This window comes from Chroicocephalus ridibundus, chromosome 10, assembly GCF_963924245.1.
Source record: "Chroicocephalus ridibundus chromosome 10, bChrRid1.1, whole genome shotgun sequence".
Classification (NCBI taxonomy): domain Eukaryota; kingdom Metazoa; phylum Chordata; class Aves; order Charadriiformes; family Laridae; genus Chroicocephalus; species Chroicocephalus ridibundus.
Genome location: NC_086293.1, coordinates 20,426,328 through 20,444,395, shown reverse-complemented (window position 1 = coordinate 20,444,395; position 18,068 = coordinate 20,426,328). Strand labels below are relative to the sequence as shown.

General features: G+C 39.9%; 1 protein-coding gene across 1 annotated transcript in view; it reads left to right on the top strand.

Annotated features, from left to right (window-relative positions):
• The window catches only part of LOC134521592 (netrin-4-like), a 53,935-nt gene extending 40,287 nt beyond the window's left edge, over window positions 1-13,648 (top strand). Inside the window, exons 7-11 of the mRNA XM_063348191.1 lie at window positions 5,696-5,909; window positions 6,684-6,820; window positions 7,836-7,904; window positions 9,042-9,212; window positions 9,457-13,648. Coding sequence (XP_063204261.1) covers window positions 5,696-5,909; window positions 6,684-6,820; window positions 7,836-7,904; window positions 9,042-9,212; window positions 9,457-9,593 — 728 coding nt within the window. The 3' untranslated portion in view covers window positions 9,594-13,648. The remainder of the gene's footprint in view (window positions 1-5,695; window positions 5,910-6,683; window positions 6,821-7,835; window positions 7,905-9,041; window positions 9,213-9,456) is intronic.
• The last annotated feature ends 4,420 nt before the right edge of the window (window positions 13,649-18,068 follow it).

Below are 18,068 nucleotides of genomic sequence, written 5' to 3'. Positions count from 1 at the left end.
AATGGGATCTTTCACGGGTGCGTAAAGGCATGCATGAATGCTTGTCATATCAAGATGTAAGGAAAGGGTATTGCAGCTCACTCTAGAGAGCCTCAACTTTTTCAGCAGACTGATGTGTGCACAATGCTTGTACCTGTAATAACTACAGAGTTAAGAGAAACCTGGGAGGGAGGTGGTTAGTCTGTGCCTTTTCCCTTTTATTCAAGGTGAGGAGGAGAAGTCCTATAATGACATTTGACAGATTACCTTAATAGGGTAGTCTTTTGTATGACAAAATAACTGATCCCCAAACACTTACCCATGTGGTTTGCAGGCAGTGTGTACGTGTGCACTTCATGTTATGCTGTACCTCTGCAGAAAGTTTTCAGGGAACGTTTCACTTTAAGTTTCAGGGAACTGCACACCAGTGCAGACAGGCAGGGTTGGTTTGGTTAGAACAGATGCAGTCTGATAGAGGGAAGATTTCACCTCCAGCACCATCATCAGCTCCTTATGCACAGAGCCGATACTAAACTGGAAGTCCTCATGCAAGATGTAAGATAGAGCCTCTCTTCTCCAGAGGGACTTCTCTTTCAGGTTGCAAAACTTGCATTGCTATTAAACTTAATCTGGTGTGGTCTGAGTAAATTGTTCAGGTTGTGTGACCCTGAAAACAACTCTGGTTATTCAGTAAAAAGCAGTTACTCTTTTGAGTGTTGCTAATATGTAAAAAAGCTAGACATTTAATTAGACCACCAGGTACATTTCTCGCATACCTAAGCCTGCTGATCATAAATTGAAGAGGTGCCACTTCTGGATTAGCATGTTTTTGAGGATTTAGGTGTACGAATTCCAAGGCATCATCTCACTTTGAGAAAACCAGGCAAACAGTGCCAGACTAACAACACTAAGTGGAAAAACTCACCCACTGGGAAAGTGCTGAAAACAGTAATAAACCGCAAACAGCAGACTGGATGGATGATTCTGCTGAGAGCAACCTGGTCCTCAGCTTCCCATTTTGAACTTGGGGCGGGGGGATGACACCTCAATGGGAGATCAAACCTTGACCCTTGTGTACAGTAGATACTGAGCTGGGAAAGGAAATCTGATGAAAAAGCTGAATGAAATGCTGTGCTAATCCCTTTGAGAAAGCACGCTTGAAGAGTGCTCTGCCATCCAGAGCAAAGTCTAGGTTCAGCTGTGACATCCCCCTCAGGCTCCCAGAAAGTTAACAGGACACTGCCCAGGCCCAGAAAGAGTCTTTAAGCATTAGTCATAATAATGAACAGCATTCTCTCTTAATCACTGCTGGGGAAAAAAAGTTGTATAACAATTGGATGTCCTGGCACTATCCAAACCACCCTTTTTTGACCCTCCACTGTGAGACAGCAAAGACATTCCCTTGGAAAAAAAAAAAATCTGTTGAAATTTGATATGAATATCTGATATTCCTTTTTCTCTGCAGAGGTAGCCTGCCCCTGATACCTTTGCTTCTCCTGTTCCTAGCAGCTGGGGATGAATGAGAGTCACATCGTGAGCCTTGTTGTAACACTGCTTAGATCTATATTAAAAAAAAAAAAAAAAGGCATGAAAAGAGCCCCAGAGCAAGGCACACACCTGCCTGTTATTGGGGGTGACAACACAGGATTAAGTAGTTTGGATATAGACTTGTATGGGAGCTTTGACTCGGAAGCCTAATCGTTTCCTAACCAATGGTTAGAAAAGCTGCTGTATCCTTGGCTCTTTCCTGTGGCTTATTTGGAGGCTTAAGGGATCCTTCTGAAATGGCACCATCTTTTGTACTCACCCTTTGGTTAGCTTAAAAAATAATGCAAGCATGTAGACCCATTAAAAACAGTCTCCAGGAAAACAAGCTTTTTACTCTAAGCACAAGGGTTGAAAATTAAAATGTGCCCAGATGCACGTGCACACACACACTCTGAAAAGCTCTGCTTCTCTTCCTTTTACTTCAGAGCAGAGGGAGTGAACTTTTAATTGTAATATCACAAAGGCCTGATCACATCTTGGTTCAAAGTCTGTCTTAATCAGGCCTGACCACACACACAGCTGTCTATCTTATTTCCTTCATTTAAGAAACATTACTGGCTGAGTCAATCCCCACATCTGACATGCTTTAAAAATTGCCCTGATTTGGTCACATGCTCCAAAGATGCACATGTATATATCTCAGATACAAAAGGCTTTGTTTCTTTTTTCATTTTGCCTGTTTTTCATTAAATGCCCAGAGTCTGCTTATAGCTATATTTTATGCAGTATAATTAGACAGAAGTTTAAGGCAAGATACCTCAAAGTCCACTGAGTGACTTGGAGCACTTGCTATTTTCCTGTAAGTTGGGACCATATCGTTACAACCAATATTATATTTTACATCTGTGTCTAATTACATGGGAAAGACAGCTGTGCTGAGGGCAGACAGATTTATTGAGGACTTGAGTGGAGACTGCTGTATGAATTATTCATTTTTCATTATTCCTTGTCTCCTCCTTTTTACAGTAGTTTCTGACAAAACAAACTTAGTGTAGGAGCGAGACTGAAAGGCAAGAGGATGCTTTGTGATACTTTGTGACTGATAGCCAATTCTAAAGTACAATGACGAAATTTTTCATTACACTGCCTGCTGTCAAGGGGAGAACCCAAATAAACCAGCCATCTCTGAGCCAGAACTGTCTGCACACCGTCCCTAACATAATTGATGATGCCTTTGACAAACAAGGCCATTGTCGTGTCGGCTGGTGTTTTGTTAGACAGGGAGGCGGATGGAGAGAAAACTAGGGTTTGCCAAGAGAAAAGAAGCAAAAATCAGCAGGGAAAGATGCTGTGTTGTCAAATATTGGTAAATGTAAAAGCATGAAGTTTTGGAAACTTGCTTTTATGTTTCTTTAATTGTGAGGTTTATGCGCAAATCTGTGGTACTATTAAGCAGATAAAAAACAGTCATCAACAGCATGTGACATGTGGGCTCTTACTTTGGGAGTTACTTTAGATGCACAACTGGGATTTTGGCCATAATACTCTGGAAGCCAGACAATGTACACGCCCAAGCTGAAATGCTAAATAAACACAGACTGAGCAAAGCGTTTGCAAGCCACTTGTATAACTCATCTGAAAGTGCTGTACATTTATTGATTCAGCTTGCTTTCTGATCCACCAGAAGCTGTACCAGTTTCGAACTGGGGAATATGCCCCACAGTTCATTTGGGAACATTCGTTTTCCTGAACTGTACCCCCAAAATAAGGAGGGGGGGGGACTTCTTTCCTCCTCCTCAGTTTCTGCCAATGCTGTCAATCACTGTCCTGTAATACTTTCCCTCAGGGATAGGATGGGAGAAAGTCTTATCTTCCTGAATCAGGATCTAGTCTCAGTGATAGGTAGTCTAATGATGCAGATTTACCCATCTGTTATGTGACCCTAACTGATGAAACCTGAAAACCAGAAATAAAATGGGAATAAAGACAGACCCAGAAGTTGCAGAAATACACAAAATTTAAGGTGAAAAATCCACAAGTAGATCCTACATACGGAGATATTACAGTGAAATAAGAAACCTGGATTCCAGCCAACCCAGGTGTTAGCAACCTCTTACTTCTTGTGGCTCAGACCTGTCTGCAGTAAAGGGAGCATATGTTTCCCCTCCTCATCCCCAAATCTATGACATGCATTTTTTTCAGTGATGGACGGAACTAAGTGTCTCCTCTTTTAGGGCGATGTAGTCAGCCCCACAAAAATCTGGGCAAAAATAATTCAAGTTGAGCAGCAACAAATCAGAACTTGCCTTTGAAACTGTCAGTGCTAATGAGCACTTCGTTGTTACACCTGCTCTCCAGAACTGACAGCAAAATCCCTGGGTTTGCTCCCAAAGTCAAGACTGCTTTGTGGCAAACAGGCGAGCCTGCTGCCATCCGCCAACCAGCTCATTGTGTTGAGTACATTGCCCATGACAGCACGCTTATTTTCTGTCCTTAGGCTATTGTGCTAGTGTCCCTTGAAAACAACAGACTGAGATCTGTCTACAGCAGAGTGTAATAATATTATTAAAAATATTGGCATAAAGAACACAGGACACGGTGAAAAAATAACTACGTAGTAAGCACATCATAAGAGAAATGTCCTTTATACAAAATTGCTCACCCTTTTTCTCGTACTATTTTCAAAAGATATTTTCTTTTCTTGCGCATCAAATATGGGGTTGCAGATGAAAGTGAATCTGTCTCTGCTACACTTAACACTCTTCATAGTCATATGCTTGTCCCTTCCCCTTGGAAAATGATGTGTGGAATCAGTGTTCATTTGGTCTCTTATCTGTGAGCTCATGAAGAAAAGTAGTTTGATTAGAAGCAATGATGGGCAAACTTCAAAAGCTTTGGAGATCATGTTTGGTTCAGATAAGCATCCAAAAGGCTGGCCCCTGATCCAAGCTATCTAAACACCTTGGGTGTCCAACATTTAACTGAAAATCTCTGTTAAAGCAGGTCTTAGCCACAAGATTTTTATTTCTGCCCTCTTCCAGATGGATGAAGTAGCGATGCATTTCCTTTTCAGTCTCTGCTACAGGCAAAAGCCAGGCTATGCCGCTTTGTTAATACAAAAAAGAGGTGAAATATGAAGGCCTGGAGTTCAGCTCAGTTCTCATTTTAATCAAACTTGTCTGAATATCAGAAATAAGTGGGTATGTTTATTGCTTATATTTTACCTCTGCAGAGCTGTTGGCACAAGGCTTGACCATCTCAGCTAGCCTCTGCACTGATGGAGACGAGTCAACTGTGTTGGCTTTGCACCACTATCTGTATATTACTTTCTACCTCACTCCCCGATGCTGCCACATTGGGGATGTACTGGTGGCGTGGGATTATGACAATTTAATGTCTGTGAAGGCAGAGTTGCCCATAGGAGCTGTAGCTATCTGTTTTACCGCCAAGTTGCCTTGAGTTGCCAGGCTGGTGTCAAATTAGCAGTAGCATTAGAAAGATCTGAGGTTTTTTTCCTCCTGTTTTCTCAGCTCCAGCTACACGTAAAATGCAGCTAGTGAGTTTAGAGATCTTCTCTCATTCTGTCCACCTTCCTTGTAACAAATCTGCTCATGTATTTGTACAGAAAATTTCATCAGCTTCCTTACACACATACAGTACTGCATGGTGAGATGTATCCCTTAGAACTCGCACTGAAGGGAATTTGTGGCCTTTTTGAGGCAGAAACAGAAAAAATGTTTCAGGTCATCTGAACCACCTGCATAAGCCACATCTACCCCCAGAGTAAAGAGTACTTTTGTAATCTCTGTGTTCACAGGAAAGACAACATGGGCAATAGCTACCACTTTTTACCTCATCCATGCTAGTGAATCTTTTTGCAAAACACTTTAAAAGTGAATCACCTGCAAGCCCCTTTAAAAATAAACACACGGTGGAGGCTTCTTGCCACCACTTCAAAACCCTGTATGGTCCAGATTTATGTAGTAGGGAAGAACTGACTTTCATACATAAAAGAGTCCCAGTTGTACTTGTTTTGCTGTGCTTATTGAGTTAAAAAGAAACAAAAATAATATTGCAAATGTAGGCTGACAATGCAACGTTTACCAGTTCTGACAAAACTTCTGAGCATAAGGAAGAGGGAACGAGTTTATCAGCCTTGAAAAAATGTCACTTAACCAGATGACCCCTGGGCACATAATCTCAGTCACCTCTTACCGTATCTCCATAGCTTGCGCCTGCCAGCCAATGGGTTCAGCCAACGCAACTTTCAGCAGAAGCTGGCGATGCCACCCCAAGACGGGATTCTGCTACTGCAAGCCGGGTGTGGCGGGCCCCAACTGCGATAGATGTCTCATGGGCTACTGGGGCTTTGGAGAAAATGGCTGTCGCCCTTGTGACTGTGCCAGAGACTGCGACCAGCATACTGGAAACTGTTTCAATGGGTAAAGAAGCCCTCCTTTGGGTTCACTTTGAGATGGGGTTCTGTGAAATGAAACAAAGATTAACTGAACTACTGCAGCAATGGCAGTAATTGAAGGATGCTGGAGGGTGCACAATCATTTGAAAAGGTGGCTGTAAATCATAAAAGGTTTCTTAGATTCCATTTGGTGGCTGGCACACTTTCAAGTCTGTTGTATTATCCAAGGCAATCTTGAAATGATGACTTTTTGCAGTAATCATAGCCAACTCCACAACGCCGTGGAAATATGTACAGCATCTTTACATACGCCTGTTTGCCTTGGAAATAGATGTAAGAGTCTGGAGTGCTTGCCTCTCATTTGTGCCCAGGGAAAATGAACTACAAGGTCTCCCTCTTGTTTCTAGAGGGCAGGCATCTGTACCCTAAATGTGCATTAATCAGTACAGAAATCCTATGATTTGCTGAGTGACTGCTGTTTAATGGGTCCTGCAGTTGTCCTCAGTTCCTACTGACATCAACAAGTGGTTACTAACTTAATTCAGTAAAAACAAACAAATAAAAGCAAAAAAGGTCCAGCACATATTTACCTTAAAAAATGTTAAATCAGCAGTGGTAAGGCCTAAATAAAACCCTAGATCTTGTGATCTCCCTATATGGCATGAAGTCTTGCTCTTATTTGCACTCCTAACCTGAGGAAAGCAAGGTCATCTGTTTGGATACAGCCACATGCTACAAACATTTGCTTCCCACCCATCTCCTGTCCTAACCAAGTTTTCTGTTTTATGTGTCCCCCCAGCTATGACAATGAGCCATTCTTTAACATTCCCATTGGGGGACGAATCCCTGACCTTGTGCAAATGCCAACCAACGAGAGCGAAGAGGAATGGAAATGGAACGATCATGAGCAGGGATTTTCTGCACTGAGGCACCCAGGTACAGCCCAGAGTCTGGGACCATCAGTAACTCCACTCACTGCCAGTTCTTTCTTCTCTCCACCCTGACTTAAAGTCCCCCGCTCATCTCCAGCTTGTCTGGCCCCCATCTGCTGGCAACATCTGCTAATCTGAACTATACAGGTTATCATTACGCTTGCATTGTTATTTCCCAAACCAACTGTACTATCCAACTTTGGTTTTGGAAATTGGTAAATCATGAGTAAGATTGTGTGGAAAAAATACTCTCCTTTTGTTGTTGTAATTATAATCATAATGCTTATGGTTTTACACTGCTCCTTCTCAAGCATTCAGGTGCCACGCAGAACTTCAAATGCTGTTTGTAAAAAGATCATGTCAGCCATCAGTGAAATGCACCACCTGTGGGGTGGGATGCAAGTGATTTTAAGAGTAAGATATTCCTCATAGCACAAGAGCTCAGGAGAGAAAGTAAAGCACACTGTATCCAGCTAAAGTTACAAAGCAAGCAGGCTATAGAATGAGGTGCAGCCTTTAATGATTAAATAGTTCTGTTTTGCTTGCCATGTATGAAAGTCAGCGCTTGTCAGTATCAATGGCTTCCTAAGATCCAGAGGTAATAGTGCCACCTATTGCATATTTTGACTTCTCTGAGATAGGCATTACCTTAATACCAGCAAGGATCAGCATTTCTTAGCTTATGGGATCAAACAAGGGTATTACTACTTATGTGATTTACACCTGGATCTGATTCTTACAAATCTCTCTATTAGTATCAGTTTAACGGTACAACAGACCCCATGAGAGCTGCATTTTACTTGACAGTACTGATCAGATTTCAGAACAATTATTGTATCACCTAACAAGAAACAGATTTGCAAATAACTGAGTTCACTATCAAACTTACTCTTCAAAGTCCATCCAGATTATGGGAATTATATACATATAACTGTATAACTGAGCATCATTTGCTTTTCTTTTTTCTCTTGTGTCCTGGCTCTTCTCCAACCCTTTGTGTTCTGTGGTTCCCCTGCCAGAAAAGTGTGTGTGCAAAGAAAAGGTGCTTGGAAGTGTCACTGACTTCTGCCAAATGAAATACGCTTACGGTAAGTGGGTGACATGCCCTCAAGGTATGATAATTTCCCCTCTATGAGTGTTATTAACTGATAGCTACGAAAAATGACAGGACTGGTTAAGTCATGAAATAAGAGGTAGGATTTCTTCTGACTTTTTTGTCTAGTGACACGTCCAACTTCTGATCAGAGCTGAATAGCACTTTTCACACACGGCTCCACAGTGTCTCCTTTCCACTCAGTTACCTTCCCTATTTACAGGAGAAGGAGTGCTAGACTTGTAACTCAGTGGCCTCTACATCAAGAACAAATGATAAAAACCTTGCATCTAAACTGCCATTGTTTTTGCACTCATTATGCAGGTTCAAATGGCCACGCTAGTTACCAGGAACGTATTTAATACTGTGGTTTATGAACACCGGGTTCATGCCATTGCATGAAGCAAGAAAGGAAAGCTCTGGGATCCAAAGGTTTGATGTGCTTGTGTCATGACACAACAAAGCCTGCTTGTGGGGCCGATCTAGATGAGACTACCCAGCCAAAAAGTTATGGGATCCTATTAAATTAAAGGAACAGAAATTTATCATGGCAACCAGATGTTAGGCCACAAAACAAAAATGCTTTTTCTGGTTTGTTGTGCAATCGTGGAATTTTAGCCATGTGACATGCCTGCAGTTTGATGGGAAACTTCCTGACTTCCTCCCGGTAGAGCAGACCGTCCCTTCCCCTAGAACAAAATTTTTGAGAGGCCAGTGTTAAAGCTCAACACAAGTTTTCAAATTGCAAAATATAAAGCCTAGAATCAGCGCATTTAAAATCAGAGTGTTAGCTGCCGATCTGTTTTTTCTACCCTTTCTATGTATACATACAAGTGCTTTCCTATGATTGCCAAGCATTTGACATCAGCCCATTAAAAAGTAGTTGCTAAATAACATGATGAAAGGATTAGTTATCTACTTCAATAGAAAAATCTACTTTTTCTTCTCCAAATTTATTTAGAAGAACCATGACTAAAGTGGACAAGCACTGGATGGAATACCCTTTCTGCACCACTGCAGCTTTTTTTTCACGTCTTCTCTCAAGGTGTTAAAATTCTACCTTTTAGCAGCATGAATGAAAATTCATTTAGAAATTCATGGTTGGTCCCTATCTTGATATGTTTTCCGGCAGTGATAAAAGCAAGAATCCTATCAGCTCATGACAAAGGGACCCACGCAGAAGTTGTTGTGAAAGTGAAGAAGGTCCTGAAATCAGGAAAAGTGAAAATTGCTCGGAGCAACCGAAGCATTTACCCAGAATCCTGGACCAACAGGGGATGTACATGTCCCATTCTCAATCCTGGTAAGGACAAAATGCTTGCCAGGTATTTTTCTTCCCCTGTAAACAGTGGTGATAATTCATTATGAACATTAGCTATGGCTGCTCAACACTTCCCAGCAGCCTTTCTGTGGCACACGGATAAACTGGATGAAGCTGGCTAAGATACTCCGTGACAGATGCTTGTCATGACATAGAGAAATTCTGCATTTAGTTCTGTTTTCTTCTACATTTATTGACTGAGGTTTTGTTTGTTTGTTTAAACTAGGTACTGACTACCTTATAGCAGGCCAGGAGGACTCTAGGACCAGCAAACTCCTTGTGAACATGAACAGCCTTGTGAAACCCTGGAAAGCATATTTGGGAAAACAAGTATCAGATATTCTTCGAACTGGGTGCAAATAATTTATGCTTCAGAAGTTACAGTGCTGAACCTTGCCTTTTAGTAACACTGCAGCGAAAGGTGTAGTTATTTCACGCGTTCCCATTCAACAAGCTCCTAGCTGAAGCAATGAAAGCAGAGATACCATCCTTTCTCCTTTCACGTGCTTAGACAGGAAACTTGGGACATGACTACTTTTTTCACAAAGTGCACAGCCTTATTATACAAAATTAACTAGTGCATCATACATAGGTTGCAAGTCAACTCTTCATTTGAGCCTGATTCCACACAGCCAGAGAATCATTTTACGAGGCAAAAAGATATGGATTAGTGTTTCCATACTTAGGTCAGAGCCTGATATTAATATGTATAAGCTGCTTACATTCATTACTTGGGTGTAGTTTTCTTTATAAGTGACCACTAACAGGCAGCAATTTCTTTCAGCTTTACAAGTGGCATAATACTAAAGCAGCATGTCAAATAATACTTATTTAAAAGAGCTCAGGCTGATTTAACATCAGACTGCAATTATGCCAATATAACGGGTTGCTTTCTAGAAGGAAATATTATCCCATTGCTGAACAGAAACAAACTAACATGTGACTTGTCCTGGGACAAGGTCCTTTATAGATGTACCTTGCTATCATCAGTGCTTAGTGCCGAGGTCTGCTGCAGAAAGCACCTTGGCTAAAACTTGATTCCATTTGCTCTTTGCTGGTCATTTTGCTCTTTGCTGTAGTACTTTAGTCTGCAACACCACACAGGTTTCACAGCGATTACCAATAAAAAGCCTTATGCTAGGAAAGAACCAAAACACGTGAGAAACTAGTAACTGCTAACGTTGAGATTGTAACACTACAAAAGCTATAAGGCAGAAGCAGGAGGTAAATTAATTGGCTGGACTGTGTATGAGGCAGCTATAATTACTGTGAGAGCAACCTGGCTATTCAAACTGTGCTCAAGACCACTGGCATTTGATTGCACTTAGCACTTTCATTCTGCTTTATTTCTCTCGGTCATACTTCAGGTTAAGTTACTGAAGCCAGGCTTCTTTCCCGTTGTGATGGGGATTATCTTTCCCTCCACAGAAGGACAGGAGTGGTAACATCTGCACTCCAGGTAACAGTTCTGTTCTGCAAAACCATTTTTTCTAAATCAATTTTACCCTACCTTATAGTAATTAAGGGGTAGCTACTTAAATCATTCCCTAACACAGTATTTTGAGTAAATTGTAGTTTAAGACCCATGTCCCCCGTTTAAGGACTCACGATCGAATGAAGCTGGCTGGAGCACATTCTCTCATCAAGTAAAGCAGAAATTATAATGAGTCAGTCTATTCTTTCAGGGGGTTACAGAGAAAAGCATGCACACATGCTACTATTGCATATTTCTATTCCATGTCTATAATTTTTTTAATGCTCTCAGGAAAAGGAGGTATCTTCATTTAGCACTGTCTGACTGGCACATGGAGTATCTAGAAAAACCTAATACTAATGCAGAAGGATGGAAGTCCCAGTCTACAACTTAGGCCATCAGTTTGTTCTCTTTATCACTGGGAACCCGAAAAAACAGCTTCTTTCATTCCATTTGTTGCTGTGCTCCTTTTAGCTTCATGTTGGTTCAACAACAGAAAAATCCTGAGCTCATTTGGAAATGGATGACAGGCAGATATTTACAAAATAAAAGCCCCACTTTTCTCCCAACAGCACATAAACAGTGTTTCTTCCTCCCCCCTTTTCAGAAAGTCTCCCCTCCTCCAATGCCATTGCTTTCCGCTCTTTCACTTCATTATTTATTTGTTGTTACCTAAAGCGGTATCCAACTACGTGGCATCTCCAACAAGCCATTTAATTAATGCAATAAAACACTTTTTAACCAAGGAATTTGGCTTAATTTGAAATGTCAGCTTACAAAAATGAAGAGCATAGCAACTGCTTTCTTTACTGTCTCCAGAAATTGTCTCACAATGAAAAGATTGACTAGTTCTCTTTCAAATATCAATAAAAATAAAGATGTGTACATGAATTTACAGTCTGTTCTCAAAGGGCCTCTCAGAATAAATGAAAATTAAGTGTAGGTTTAGAACTAAGCTAAAGAACATGCTTTTCAACACAAGCCATTTTACCTGCAGGGGACCTTATTTAATGATGATGATATTCCACTTTGGTTTATAGTCAGTACCATATTAAGGCAAACTCCCATATTCCACTTTTTATGCCAGACTGGTGATTTTGTGGGAAGGGTAAAACATCTGGGTAGTTCCCTTCTGTGGATGCAAGTTATTTTTTTAACATGGTCATTTACAAGCACTTCTAGCTACTGCCAGTAGCAATACTATTTGGAACAAGAATATTGATACCCTGGTATGTTCTCTCAGGGCCTGTTATAATACACTGATTAACGACTACGAAATGCAAACACTGATATATGCAAACAAGACAGTCATCAATATGTCACATATTTCAGATATCTCAAAAGTAGGTGATACATACACAAACACTTTAGAGAAAAGTGTAAAGCGAGTTGGGGAAACCAAAAATATTTGGCTAATCCCTCCTCCTCCTTCTAATTTCCCGTTCTTTTTGAATTTCAAATTTACTTGCAAGTATCTGTATAGCTAAGTCTACTTCATTCCCTCCATTAGTTGGAAACATTCCACATTTTGTTTTACCTAATAGTTTTGTTTAATGGTTTTGCTCTATAGAGTAGCGGTTATTCCATAAGCATGGAATTTAATTTGAAAGTGAAAAATGAAAGAACATTAGGGTGAGTCAACACTGCAAGTCAACTTTTTATTGGTATCACTACTTCTGCTAATCAGGTATCTCTTCAGTTCACAGAGAAGGAAAATAAAAGAATAAAGTTGTAACTCACACAGAGCTACCATGTGCAATCTCTTTATTCTGCAGTGCTACAATCCAGGTAGCTTCTCTGAAAAAAAGTATCTAAATAGAAGTGAACCACACAGATCAAGTTACAACAGTTATTGATTAAAGAAGAGATGAGAAAGTTTAAACGGATCACCATTAGACTTTGGAAAGAAAAAGAGTTACTTTCTTGTGTATTGGTACCTGAAATGAAGATGAGCACGAGACAGTGCAAGATGACAACTGGCTTCCTAGTAGAAGCTGTTACATACTCCTCAAAACAAGCAAACAAGGTCACACGTTGTAAATTAAAAGAACTACCATAGAAGGTATGATATTCCTGTACCAAAAAAAAGAATTGTTTTGTAGGCCTATATACAGTATCATATACCTTGTGATCCTCTCTGTGACTGCATGTCTTAGGTGGCACAATAATACAAAGAACGCTAACATGGAAAAAAGGATGCATTTGCCCAATACAGATGCGACAGGACAGCTTTTTAGTACATCTAAAATTGGATCCATCTTTAAAATGGCCACATGAACAACCCTACAGCACCCAGACAAGGTAGCCCATAAGCAGTAGCAACCACATACCAAACAGTAGCAATGATGTATCACTTGGAAATCCTACATAAGGATGAAATAAAAGCCTTTAACCCACAAGAAAAAAAGTCCGGAAAGCTGTGGAAAATTTGTAATAGGGCATGTGATAGCTTGAAGCAGAAGTACATGCAACTTTCCACAGACAGCAACAAACTCAGGATGCTGGAGGTCAAAATAGCTCTCTGTAACAGCTGTGCAGCAGGTGTATCCATGAATACATGATCATTCTGGCAACGTGGACCCCTAAAGCATCAAAGTAGTTCATTAAATGGCCATTGTGAGTGCTGAGCCCTAACTCCAACGTACCGACATACTGCTGCTAATGCTTCTCCAGCTTCTGCTCTTGGCAAGCAGCTAAGGAGGAAAACTTACCCATGGCCAACCTTTGTGCACTGCACTTCTGAGTGCGGCTCACTGCTATAAAGAATAAGTTTTCTCTGTAGCATTTACCATGTCTCATAATTTTTCCATGCTGCCTGATGTAAGCTTTCTTTGAACTGATATAATTCACATCCTGTGCTCCCTCAAGTCCCCAACACCTGGAAAAGTTACTGTGTTATTTGTTATGTGTTGTAGCACTTTTTTTTTTGTACTTAAAACTTCAATTAAAAATACTCAGACATTTATATCGATGTGAGGTCTGGGATCTATTTTTAAAATTTTAAACCATGCAATTCTCAAACCACGTGCACGTTAATTCTTTTTAAGTTAATAAAAAACCCACAAACACTGCAAACATCAGGCTCTTGCTTTGATAGCGTTAGCACAGAGTCAGGCGAATGGAGAAAAGCGTTTAGCTAATAAGGCAATCACGACACGTGTTATTTTTCTACTGAGCAACTTGCCAAAAAGAAAATAAATGTGCGTTTGGTATGAGAACATGTACAGATTAGAAACACCACACAGGTACAGTTAATTTAATTAAATGGCATGTTAATTCAATAACTGATCAAAACTCAATCCTGTAAAATCTTACATGTAGGTACTTGTAGGAGCTTAATTCCCAGAAGAAACACACACATGAAGTTTTACTGGTTTGAAGTCTAAAAAAAAAAATACTTAACACATCCTAAAATAATTTCTTTACACACATTTGATTTGTGGGATGCAAGGGGTGAAAATAGCAATGCATGACAGGTAGGTAGGAGATGCCTTACCTTTAAATGCTCAGGACTTAGGCAGATAGAAGTCTGTTCGTGTAGGTCTCCATACTTAAAAATCAAGGCAGTGTATAACAGAGACTTACCCTTGCAATTCTACATTATAGTTGCACTTACTCTTTTGGGTCCTGTACAAGTTCTTACCTTACCTGTAGACTTCTATTGAAAAAACTGTACATCTAAGACCCAAGTCTTCATTCTTCACACATTAATGACATCATAAATACTGCCATCATGCTTTTGCCTTGCAGCTAATAAATATTATGATGTACCACTTTCAAACGCACAGGTCTGAGACTTAAAAGTAACTTTTGACCCAGGAGACTGTCCCTGTATATTGGTACTAGATCGTAGCTTTAGGTCAGGTGTACTGCTTTCATGACAAGTAACATAGGCCAACAGACAATGTACAGTGCAAGTTCTGCTAGCCCAGATACTCAAGCCCTTGTCTCTTTGCAATTGAAAAATTGTGAGTCTACCTCTGAAAATATTAACTCCATTTCATTTGTAACATGGCCTTTATGAGAAAAATCACAAGCACTGAGGATACTTCAATCATTAACTGTGCAGGTAACACCCATTAATAACATGTTACACACTCCCAATATAAAAACATAATGGTTATCAACTGGACTGATTCTAAATCAGCAGCTTCACACAGCATGGGAAATGGTAACTACAAACATGGCATCCGACTATCAAATTCTGCCAACCTTTGCTTGTTCCATGCAGGGCCAAATTGGAAGAAAATCAGTTGGATCCAACCTAGTTCGTTAGTTTAGGTTCTTTATGTTGCAAGGAGAGAGATGGCCCCTTGGGCCAGGTAAGGGAACAGAGCCAATACTTGTAAGGAGAAATGTGACTGATTGTAGGGGAAAATGAAGCAATAATAGTATTGGGGGGCATATGAGAAGGGGACAAAATAGAAAGCAAAAGGAACAGGGTGGAGGCAGCAACACTCATAACAGTAAGAAAAAGGTCAGAAGCCGCAGACGTAAATCAAACCCCCCTCTCCCATGTGTGCATATGAGGGGATGCTTTCGCTTTCTGAGAAAGCATAAGGAACTTGTCATGTTCAGAAACAAACAAATCAACTGGACCTGTCATCACATCTGGTACAGCAAATCCTATGTCCACTTGTCCTTCACATCATTGTTGCAGCATCTGGGTTAATCTGCAATGTGTAATCACTACAAATCTTCCTGTGCTCTTTGTTTTGGCTATAACAAGGCCATCATGAGCTCTCTGCTCACAGATATATCAATACCAATTTGTAACATTTGTAAAAAAAAAAAAAAAAAAACAACCAAAAAAACCCCCCCAAAACCCCCACACAACAACAACAAACAAAAAAAAAAAAACAAACAAAAAAACCCCAAACCAACACACACAACCAACTGCCCTCCCTGCCCCTCCCCCAGAAAAACAAACCACAACAGCAAAGACATTTCTACTTGTTCAGAGATTGCTCCTCCATTCAGGCTCTAGCTGCTCACTATAGTTTATGGTAAGAACATGGAATTCACTGGAGGAGACACATACACAAAAACGAAGAAACAAAGGAAAAGTCCAAGGAATCTTGAGGAAAGTAAAGTCAGTAACAGACAAGAGAAAAATCACAGTCCTACATTTGGCAGCCATGGGCATACTTTCCACTCCTGACACCACTGGGCAAAGCTTGCCACTTCAACTTTATTTTCCTTGATTTACAAGAAGCTTTTCTGTATATCAAGCAGCAAACACTGTACTCTCCACAAGCAGAACAAAGTATTTCATAATTTCAATAAAATTAGCAAATGGCAGAAAATTAATTTAAGAAAATTAATTTAAGAAAATTCCAGACATTCCAGGTGTTTTGTACGGGGCTACTTTCAGTGGATCTAAATGCATGAAAAGGCTGTTACAGCTTGAACCACTGGATGAATGCACAGCGTACTCTAATCACAAACCCTTGTGCTTCTGGAAGTGATGGGTGCAAAACTCACTGCAACCTTTTACTAATGGTATTAACTTGTTAATGGCAGCAGTCGTCTGAACTGCTCAGAGTGTCTTGCAGAAACAGTTATGTATTACATTTACTAATATTTCACTAGTTTAGCAGTCTTTGGCCTATTTCTTGGCCTTCATAGTATCAAGATATATCAATATTTGATACATCTGCTCCTTATTCCACGCTCAGCTACAAATCTGTAAGTCTTGAACTATAATTCTAGTCGTCTTACCCTATGCAGTCAGAACTAGCCTACAGTGAAGAAGACTTAAAAAAAAAATAAAAATGTAACATCTTACTGTTTCAGGCCTTGAGAACTTCATGCTCTAGCTATGAATTCGCCACCAAATTACCTAGTTTGATATTTTAAATAATGTCACACTGATCCATTAATCACATTAGGTACTATCTAGCGTCAGTGGGAAAGAATTATAAACATTGGGGTTACAATCATTGTTGCAGTTCTCCACTCTTCCTCTGTACGGTGGGTCTTCTCTCAAGTTCTCAGGATCACTAACAAAGTATCAGCTCCAGAGGGGTTAAAAGCAGTTGAAAAACAACCGCAGACAGGCTGGTGCTGTTCAACAAAATGAAGTCATGTCCAACGAATAGTGACGATTAAGAATAAATGACAAACTGCTGGTAGCTTCTCTACACTATCCCACACTGACACTGCTAGAATTTTAATGAGAAGTATAAACAAGAGAGTCTAAGAAGCATATAATATCGGTTTTTATTTCCTAGGAATAAGAAAGTAGGTTCTACCTATTTAGGTAACAACTTTGCTCAAAGAGATTCATTGACGTGTGATCAGATAAGTGCCCTAGAGGAACAGGAGACATTGCTGTAAGGTTTAACAAGGACATTCTCAATAAGAACTGCAGAGGATATAGATCTTGTTTCCAACACAACCCTGCCAGATCACCAGATCTAACGATCCTTAGAACAAACTGCAAGATAAACACCTCCCTCTAGAAACCATTGTGTTCATTACTCCTGTTTCAGGGAAGAAGGAAGAAAAGGTCATTTTTGCACCTGAAGTAAGGTCATATCTCTAGGAAAGTTACTAAACACAAATTAAAGTTAGGTCTTTGAAATGCAGATAGGCTGTACTGCAGAGAAAAGAATAAAAAACTAATGAGTAACTTTTAAGCACATTCTGAAAATGCAACTTTATCTAATTTTAACCACTTTTCAGTAGTTAACTATGTTTTAGAATATATTTTATGTTAAAACAATCACTTATAAGAGGCAAGTTCTATAGGCAATATTTATCTGTGTCAGAAGATGTGATATATGCTCCACTGATTCAAGTTTAAGTTGATTGCAGGAACAACCCATCCTAACAAACAAGTTATCACAAGTTCTATATGAATTTGTGGCCTGCATCATGCAGGGCTCCAGCCAGTTGGTAACGGTCCTACCCAGCCTTCAAAACTCTGGCTTGTTTCACCACTGCATTAACTCCAGAATTACAAGGGTGTGCAATAACTGAAGAATAATTATTAAAACTGGAAAACTGAAGTATTACATAGCAACATTGTACAAGGCAGTATTTTAGGAGCAATGACAAAATGGAGCTTCTTATCATCTGCTTATTTCAAAGGTTTGCCACATATTGCTAGGGATCATTTTATCATCTTTATTACATACTAAAATAACCACTGATTGATTTTAGATTTAAAATGGGAGCATGCAACTACATGAGGAAAATCACGTCAACAAAGCAATGCTGGGAAACAAAATAGAAAGAAAGAGTTACATTATCTATACATAGACAACTGCATTAGTATACATAGCAAAAAAAAGAAATTCCAGACAATTTATTTTTCCCCGTTCATCTAGAGTTAAGAAAAAAAAGAAGTCTACTACTAG